The 9,522-nt window shown below is 40.5% G+C and overlaps 1 protein-coding gene across 4 annotated transcripts; it reads left to right on the top strand.

The window, feature by feature from the left end:
* The first annotated feature begins 221 nt into the window (after positions 1-221).
* On the top strand, positions 222-8,211 carry ARL14EP (ARF like GTPase 14 effector protein). Of its 4 annotated transcripts, none has more exons than XM_031050452.2 (5): positions 222-375; positions 1,521-1,627; positions 3,639-4,145; positions 5,139-5,269; positions 6,654-8,211. In XM_031050452.2, the coding sequence occupies exons 3-5, from the start codon at positions 3,723-3,725 to the stop codon at positions 6,880-6,882; spliced, it is 783 nt and encodes a 260-aa protein (XP_030906312.1). In that variant the 5' UTR covers positions 222-375; positions 1,521-1,627; positions 3,639-3,722; the 3' UTR covers positions 6,883-8,211. The 4 variants fall into 4 exon arrangements, with proteins under 4 accessions (XP_030906312.1, XP_030906310.1, XP_030906311.1 ...); XM_031050450.2 differs by having other exon boundaries at positions 1,487-1,627; XM_031050451.2 differs by having other exon boundaries at positions 1,467-1,627.
* Positions 8,212-9,522: the final 1,311 nt, after the last annotated feature.

Genomic DNA, 9,522 nt, shown 5'->3' with positions numbered 1-9,522 from the left:
ACTTCCATTCATTACAGTACAGCACCGTCAAGTGGCAGTATAAACTCAATATGCATAAGCTGCAAATGAAAGGAAAAGAAAGCAGTATAAATCCTCATAAGCACAGAGATTATAAAAAACGAAATTACACAAAACGCACTCCACTACAGTAAATAACGAAGTATCCCTGTGGGAGGAGCTGCCCTACGGACTCACGTAACTGCTACGTCACTCGTCGTCACTTCCGTGTGACCGCCCCACAGCGGCTGGTAGTCGCCCTTCACGTTCTCTTGGAGCCGCTTCTCGGGTTCTCCACTCCGCAGGGTGGACGCAGGCCCGGTCGTGGCCGCTCCGGGAACGTGGGAGGCGAGTGCTGGCGTCCCGGTCAGCGGCCAGGTACCGGGACAGAGGAAGGGGCGGGCTGAGGCACTGGGCCGAGGCCACGGGCCGTGCCGAGGAAGGGCGGGTCCAGCCGCGCGAGGTACCGGGCCAGGCCCCGCGGAGCGGCTGGGCCGCGACTGGAAGGAGCCGCCCGCGGGCCGGGGCTGCCCGTAGGCTGCAGAGAGCGCTTCAGGGGCGCCCGGCTCTTCTCGGCCCCCGGCCTGCGGCTGCCCAGGCGGATCCTGGGGCCAGCGCTCTCCGGCACGGGCCGAGCGGGCGGCTTCCCGCTGCAGTGCGGCTCGGATCTGGCCACAGCACCGGCCAGGGGCTGTCACAGCTCGGAGGAGCAGCTGCCGTACCGTGCTTAAGCGTGGGGCCTCGTCGGCAGGGAAATAACGAGGGAAGAGAATATAAAAGTAAAAGGAAAAAGAAACAGTAAACACAAGTAATGCACAATGCAATTGCTCACCACCTGCCGACTGATACCCAGCCTGACCCGAGCAGCTATTTGGGCCTTCTGGTTAACTCCCACCACAGTTTCTATACTGGGCATGACATGCTGTGGTATGGAATACCCCTTTGGCTAGTTTGGGTCAGGTGTCCTGTGTGCTTCCTCCCAGCTTGTTGTGCCCCTCCTCACTGGCAGAGCATGAGAGACTGAAAGGTCTTTGATCAGGGTATTGTTCAGCAGTAGCAGTCATTTTTCTTCTTAGTAGCTGGTGCAGTGCTATGTTTTTGACTTTCAGCCTGGGAACAGTGCTGGTAACACTGATAGTTTTAGTTGTTGCTAAGTAATGTTTACTCCAACCAAGGACTTTCTGAGTTGGGCTGTGTATCAGTCAGGAGGTGGTGAGCGGTTGTATTTTCTTCCCTTGTTATTTCTCTCATCATTGTTATTAATGGTAGTGGTAGTAGCAGCAGTGATTTGTTTTATACCTTAGTTACTGGACTGTTCTTATCTCAACCCATGGGGGCTGCATTCTTTCAATTCTTCTCCCCATCCCTCAGGGGTGGGGGGGGTTGGGAGGGAAGAGGATGAAATGGAGGAGTGACTGAGCGGTTGCATGGTTCTGAGTTACATGGTTAAGAGTTACGGCTTAAACCAGGCAATGTTGCTGATCAACAGCTGAAGACATCAGTGTTATTCGCATTGTTCCCAGACTGAAGCCAAAACACAGCACTGCACCAGCTACTAAGAAGAAAATTAACTCTATCCCAGCTGCAACCAGGCATTCTGAAGCTTTTTCCAAGAATACTTACAAAACAAGTGAGTAGGATAACCTCTGTTACCAGTACACTGTCATTTGGACAAACTGTGGTGATAGACTTGATGTGCTTTGCCTGTGTTTCCCATAGTGGTATTTCAGGTAGGGTACTCAACTGCCAAAATATGGGCATGCTAAGGGTAGAACTGTAGTGATTATTTTTTTTGTTTTACAGAAGAAAAATTGTTAGGGGCTTTTTGTTGGTTTGTTTTTAAATAAAGCATCTCCCAAGAGCTCTGACTTCTAATACATATGCAAATTCTGAAAATTCACATCATCACTTTCATACTGACCTAGTGTGATTCCTCATCCACACACACAAGCCCTACCTTCCACAGTGGGAATTTGTCAAGAGCATCAGGCTTGGTGCATAGCCTTTAACAGATGACTTTGAATAATTTGGTGTTAGCTAAATTGCTGATCAGATGTTAACTCTGCTCCAGTGAGCTTTGATCAGACACAGTTCCAGTTATTAGGCTGGAAAGACAAAATTTATGAGCCTAAGGAAAATCAAAAGATTAGTTCTGAGTATAGCTGCTTCATTACCATGGTAAAGTTGGACACATGGACTTTTAAAAGAGATTAAAAAAGAAAGTATTATTCAAAGTCAGTACTGCAGTAAAAGTACATCAATAGGCAAAAAAATATTAAAAAAAAAACTCCAAGAAGCAGCAGCAATATAAATGAAAACAATTGCTCATCACCAACCAACCCCCAGCCATTCCCTGAGCACCATGCTCCCAACCTCCTCCCTCAGTTTTATTGATGAGCGTGATGCCAAATGGCCTTTGGGTCAGTTGGGGTCAGCTGTCCTGCCTGTGTCACCTCCCATCTCCTTGTACATGTGGGGGGGGGGGAGGCAGGGCCTGAGGAGTAGAGGAGGCTTTAGCACTGTAGAAGCACTGCTCAAGGTTGGCTAAATCATGAGGGCACTATCAACACCATTTTCAGTGCAAATTCAGGACATCACCTTGTACCAGCTGCTGTGAAGAAACTGAACTCTCATCTGAGCCAAAACAGTACACAGCTTTTTGTCTGAATTCTGGTTTTGCATAGTGTGTAGGTGAATATTAACATTCCAGTTAGGTTGTATTAATTGTAGGTAAGGTTCTCAAATATTTTGAAAGCAGATGAGTTCCTTTCTTTTGTTAGAAATTTGTTCTTTATGTTGCAGTAGAAAATAAGGCAAGATGACCTCAGGCTCTGATGTGTCAGGGCCAGCACTGGATTTGCAGCAAACTTTAGCATGGTGTGAGACCACTCTGCAGTAGCAAGCTTTGTATTTGGTGATGGAATTAGTGTTTAAATAACTGCCCAATATTTACCTCAAACAGCATGGCACTCAGTTGGAGGGCACTGCAAAAGCCACGTGACCATAACAGCTGAAGACGTGTAGAACCACCAGCTTTTGTGAATACCCCAGGCTGCTTATTGAAAAGGCTCAGGTTGATTCTGCACATGTCAGCTTGCCCCTTGTCTACATGGGAAGAATCCCTAGGGAAGCACTGTTGGATGTGAATTACTAACTGACATAAGGCAGCCCGTGCAGCCTACCTTCAGCACTTTTTTTCCTAGAAACTACTTGACAATAGGATGGGTGAATTGTTTAACCATCAGCAGTCTCTTTCTGTGGACCACCTTTGCAACTGGTCTTGACAAAGCAAGGTTTATGCTGAGAGAGGGGGCCCAGGAAACTAATAACCAGAGCAGACTGGTGTCTGAAGAGTTCATCCACCTCATATCTGGCTCCCAGATTGCTTTTGAGAAAGTAATGCTACTAAACATTTTAAATTGATGCTTATAGTAGTGGGGAAAAAAAACCACAAAAGCCTCCAAAAGGAATAAGATGCTTGGCTTAATTCCAGAATTAAAGTTAGTGTATTTTTAGTCTTCTCTAGAGTAGAAGGCTGTAAGTTCTTTACATGTCTTTTAAATTACTCAGACCTAGTCTGTCGAGCTTGCAGGTAAATGTTTGCAGCACAAATCTCATTGATCTTTAATGCTTTTTTTTAGGGTGATCTTCATAGAAAATACTAAAGACTTCAAAGGATTCACTTTGGGCAAAATAAGCAAATTAAGTTGTTCTGAAAAAGTAAAATGGATGCTTGTTCAGTCGGAGTTCAACTTCAAACTACCAATGAATGCCATAAGACATATTACACCCGTCACACTGGTTTCAAATCTAAGCAAGATCTGTCTTCATCTGACCTACTGTTACTTCAGCTTAGGACTGGAATAACCCTTTCAGAGAACAATACAATCTGCTTCCACCATGCAAAAATTTACATTGAAAGATTTGAAGACTTGCAGAAGTCATGTTGCGATCCCTTCAATATACACAGAAAACTATCAAAGAAAAACTTGAGAGCAATTGACTTGGATGATGCAACTTTTCTAAGTGCCAAGTTTGGAAGGCAGTTTGTACCTGGTTGGAAGCTTTGTCCCAAATGCATGCAGATAATAAATGGAAGTGTGGATGTTGAATCTGAAGATCGCCAAAGACGAAAACTTGATTCAGATGTATGTATAAGGATCAGTTTTCCCAGTCCCTCTTAAGTTCTGCAAGCTGTTGGAACTTTGCTTCATACAAGCCCTAGCTAAAGAAATAAAGTTTTTTTAATAGAAATTTGAAAGGGTTAGTCTGCTAGTTGTGTAGGAGTTCACTATACTCTAACCTTTACTTGAGTATCTTAAAAATTCCACTTCCCTAATTAACTGCTATGGTCTTTTAGATGTGAATGATTGTGTCAGCTATGGTGGCTTGCAACTTACAAGTTTGTGTAAATACCAGACTGCTGCTGGTATTTTAAGCTATTACTCAAGCCTTGCAAATAACAAGCTCATGTGCTTAAAACTGAACACTGCAAAGGTTTCTTCTAAAGGATTTGAGATAAACTTTGGATTTTGTAACTTCAGTTTGAAAATAAAATCATCCACTATCTCAGACAGTTCATTACCAAGTGGCTCTACACTGAGGTAAATTAAGTGTACTAGTTGTGTCTAGCTGTGAAGGCCATGGTGCTTGTTCAGGAGCAGTAATGGACTGTGGGCAGTGGGAAGATAATGCTTTAAGTGCCGAGTTTGGAATACAGCTTGTACATTGTTGAATGCAGTGTTCAAGCTGTATACGGGCAATCAGTAGAAGTGTGGGCAACCAAATTGGCAAGAACTTATCCATATATGCCCTGTAGCAAAGCAGAATTGCCTTCGAAGAGCTGTTGTCCCTTTCAGCCCTGGGGCTGTTGCCCTGCTGTATTTTTCAGTTGCTTGTCACTGTGACACTGATGGAGTGAACTTTGAAAGCATTGATTAAAACTGCTACTGTAAAGCTTGTACTGTGTTCTGAGACTGGAAGAATTTTAAGACTGAAGTTGTTTCTCCAGGGAAATCCAGTGCTTAGAGTTGAGGTCAGCAATTTACCCAAATTATTACAATATTCTGGCTTGAATTAACATTTTCTTACAAATTCAGGTTTGTATTTGTAAATAAATGAAATTTTCTGTCTTTGTTCAGGGGCGTACTGCTAAGGCATTGAAGTCTCTACAGTTTGCTAATCCAGGCCGACAGACTGAATTCACTCCTGAGACCAGCAAGAGGGAAAAAAGAAGGCTGCAAACAAAAAATGCGACATTTAATTCAGACAGGTGAGCTGTTTCCTATACTTACACTGTCTTTAACTTTCACTTCAAAATAAAATAGCCTTGATGATTAGTGTTCTTGTAACAATGTGACATTCTCCATGTAGATGTTTGCACCTTTACAGATAGCTTTTTTGGTTTTGAGGATGTTAAAGCTCACTCTCATTACTGAGATATACAGTCTGTATTTCAGGCAATGAAAATATACACAAGTATTTGGTAAAGTGTGACAATACTACACAGGTCACAGATGAAGTGATTAATTTATACATAAACTAAATTTCTAATAGGCTGAATTTGAATACAGTAAGATCAAGTAGACTACATGTAAAATGTTGGAGTTGTCATCTTCCATTAAAACCAGTAGTTACACTTCAGAAACAAAAAGGTGCAAGGTAGGACCATACCTTCGTCCCCCCAAAAAAGTGTCCAAGTTGGACAACACTGGGTAATAAATAGCAACCTTTTAATGTGACTGATTATCATGCTTTCTACAAGGGAAAGGTATATGCAACTGAATTTTGTCTGGCATTTTCCACTAGAAAGTTTGAACCAGTTCAGTCTTGTCCTTATAGAGAGTGATAAAAATCCCAGTTGCAAGAAATATCTCATTCATGCTTTTCCTCTGCTCTCCATCCAAGTTTAACCTTAAAAGACAAAAGCAGGCACTAGATGTGCTGCTTACAAACTACACATCCTTTCCCCCTCCATTTGCTTCCTCTACTCAGTTTGGACTGAATTGCAACTGGGGAAATTTTGTTGAGATGTTATGAAAACTTTTTCTATGTATGTGGTAAAATGCTGGATCACAAGTATTGTGGCATCTCTGACATTAGAGCTGTTCAGAACTCAACTAGATGTGGCCCTAAGTAGCTTAATTTGAGTTGACCTGGCTTTGAAAAGAGGGTCAGACAAAGTGACTTCCAGAGGTCTCTTCTGAACAGTTTTTCTGAGATTCTGGAGTTTAACAAAACTGTTACAGAGATGGGTAATGATAAAACATAAAGATACTTTTAAATTAGGATATGTGCCTAAATGATTCTACTTGACCTCCTTTGAATTACAGCTACACATTATAAAAGGAAAGTAAATTAAGAGAGCATTTCACAATATGGAGGATAATCTGAAGTTTACATCATATAAGAATATTCATAAGTGCCTGAATAAGTGTGCTATTGAAGAAATAAAGTCTTCCCATTCTTGAAATTATTTCCAAAGCACTATAGTGGAGATACAATAAGGACTAAGAAATGTTGTAAAATACAGTAACATACATCTTTTAAATTAACAGTGTTCAAATGAACACCTGATGAAAGCAAACTTCTGTGCACAACTTCTAGCAGCTTGGCATCAAAATAGGTGGAAATAACCATTACTTTTCATTATACAGGCAAGTTTTACCAGCCAAGAGTAAAGTCTATGACAGCCAAGGACTACTGCTTTACAGTGGGATGGACCTCTGTGATTGCCTGGATGAAGACTGCCTTGGATGCTTTTATGCTTGCCCCAAGTGTGGCTCCAACAAGTGTGGAGCTGAATGTCGCTGTGACCGCAAGTGGCTGTATGAGCAAATCGAGATAGAAGGAGGAGAAATAATTAAAAATAAGCATGCTGGTTAGAGTATATGCACATTAATTATGCTGAGTATATATTCTATGCTTTGATTAAACACAGCACATTTGTCAGTGATTTACTGAAAGCCATTGGAATTTATCACAATCCATGTGATTAATATGCTCACTTTCACATTTATTTTCAGTATGATTATGGAGATAATTGTACTACTGTATTTTTACACTTCATTCTACCTTGTACTCGGTCTTGTTAGTCACCCAAGTAATCTCTCATCACATAGTCTTTCACTGTATGTAGGTATAAGGGGCTAAATTTTCATGTGGTATATCCTGAGCCACTCATTTGTCTCATACACTGTTTTGTAGAATGCACCATCTCTCACATACCACTCCTTTTTCATTCTCTAGTTCAGGATCTCATGGTCTTGAATCTTCTATGTGAAACACTCTTAAGAGTTCTCAATTTACATGCGGTATTATTAAAAATCTCTCCAGCATTAATAGTGAATGCTTCTATAGAGTATCTATGATTTTATCCCAGCTATAGCTGATAAATTCAATCCTGCTCACTTAAACAGATTCAAAGGCATTTAGGCATTCAGATTCCATCCAAATTACAGGGATTTGAGATAAAGTTATCCCTATAATACAAGCCTCATTGTTGAAGTGTTTAAATTAGCATATTTTCAGTGCCTCGACAATTTGAAGTATTTGACTATGGTACTGATTTGTTGATTTCTAACACAATTGAGATAAGTTTTCTGTATTTGTTATCAGTCTGTATTTAGACTGGACTAACTGGTACTTCAACAGCCTTCTCCCCTCTTTTACTTTGTACTTGTTTTTAAGGTAAAGGTTTGTATGCAGCTGAAATGCATTCAAGTGTCTGTTCCCCAACTAAGAATACCAGACTGCTACAAAAAAACACCCAAACGTTTGAATTTAAATTTTGTTTGGTTGATGCATTATCTACCTGCAGAACATGAAAATTTTACAATATAACGTGATTTATGTAGAGCACTTTCTAACTGAAATCTTAAGTATTATTCTCCACTATTTTTGTTGTGTTTTGCATAAATTCTGTATTTTTATGATAGACTTGGAAGATATTCATGTTTATTAGGTCACATTTATTCAAGAATACTGTTAACTATTGATTTCTGAAGACTTAGTAAGCCTTAGTAGGTACTCCAGTGGGTAAAGCTGTATAATCTTGCTGTTTGTTTAGAGTGGATTTTTTTCTGATAAGTCTCATGAAGTTTATACCATGAAAATCTGAAGTAATGCTTTGAGTTACACTGACATCTGCTGGTCCTAGTGCAGTGTAAGCATCTCTTTTTACTACATTTTTATTAAATCTGCTGCAAAAATAAACAGGTTTGGGTTTTTTTTTGGGGGGGTGAGGGGAGGAGCAGTACATTAGTTGTTCTTTCAGTGATTGTCTCTCTCATTGGCCTTAGATTCCAGCCACATTCATCACAAGAACCATCTTGAGTTTATTCAGGAAAAGCAGCATGCTTTTTATACTTTTCCAGATAGCAGCCCCACAACTGAGTAATAGTCACAGCTTCCCTTACGTGCAGATGGCATTTAATACATTTTAATTTAGTAATTAGAGTGTACTTATCCTGACGCAGCAATTAATCTTGTGTGTTTGATATATGTTTGGAGCTGTTTCACCTCTGAAGCAACCTTTAGAATTAAACCAAAACATAAATGGATACCTCCATGAAAGTGATGGGAAAAGGTGGTCGAGTCTTATAATTCCTATGTATTTATGTTTTAAATTAGACCAGCAAGCAGTACCTATTGTTAGTCAACAGGCTTCCAACTGTTCGATGAATATCTTTTACTTAAGCCGACAGACTTTGTATTCTTACCTGTTAAAGCGTTTCTTTGAAGTGAAATGCAAGTCTGCCAGTAGCTTAAACTACCTCAAGCATACCATTATTAGAACTGCATTTATCCATCTCCATTAAGTCTCTAAAAAGTTAGTATATTCAATCCCTCATTTTACAGATTCACTAGCAATGAGTACTTTCCCAAATAAATCACTCATTGTTTCCTTACTAAATGTATAGGATTGCTGTTTGACTGAAAACCTGGCTAAGTACTGAGTACTGGTGGTCACTGTAGAAGTTAGTGGAGAGGGTTTCCTGCAGTGAAACAGGACTTGTGGTGTTGGTTGTTCAGTTGTCCTACTTACATATTTAGGGCATTATATTTAGCAGGTCTCCTTACCATGGCTAGGTTGTAGTGGGTTAACTCCAACAGCATTTTTATATACTTCCATGTCCCTCCCATCTGTTTTTCTGTTCAAAGACATTGCTGCAACAACTTCACCATCTTACGAGATGTAAAATGCTTACAACTATGACTTATTTGTTCCCCTGTATGTTTTTATGAACACCACGAGTTTATCTCATCAACATTTAACAAGCTATTTATTTTATCATCATCTAAAAGTGATTGCAAACTGTTCCAAATAGCACATGCAGTTCCCCATCTTTCAGAATTGCTCTACAACTAAGCCTGTTAAACAGTATGTTCTTCTAATATAGCCTAAGGAAACAGCTACTTCCCAGAAAAGCCACAGTGCATAAACCCCATGTAATAACCACTTCAAAATCTGCATGCATTAAAGAGAAAAAACAGATACCACGTTAAAACTTGCCCTTTAAGTCA

This window comes from Melopsittacus undulatus, chromosome 8 (genome assembly GCF_012275295.1).
Source record: "Melopsittacus undulatus isolate bMelUnd1 chromosome 8, bMelUnd1.mat.Z, whole genome shotgun sequence".
Taxonomy (NCBI): Eukaryota; Metazoa; Chordata; class Aves; order Psittaciformes; family Psittaculidae; genus Melopsittacus; species Melopsittacus undulatus.
The sequence above is the reverse complement of the archived record's forward strand: the minus strand, read 5'-3'. Positions and strand labels throughout refer to the sequence as shown.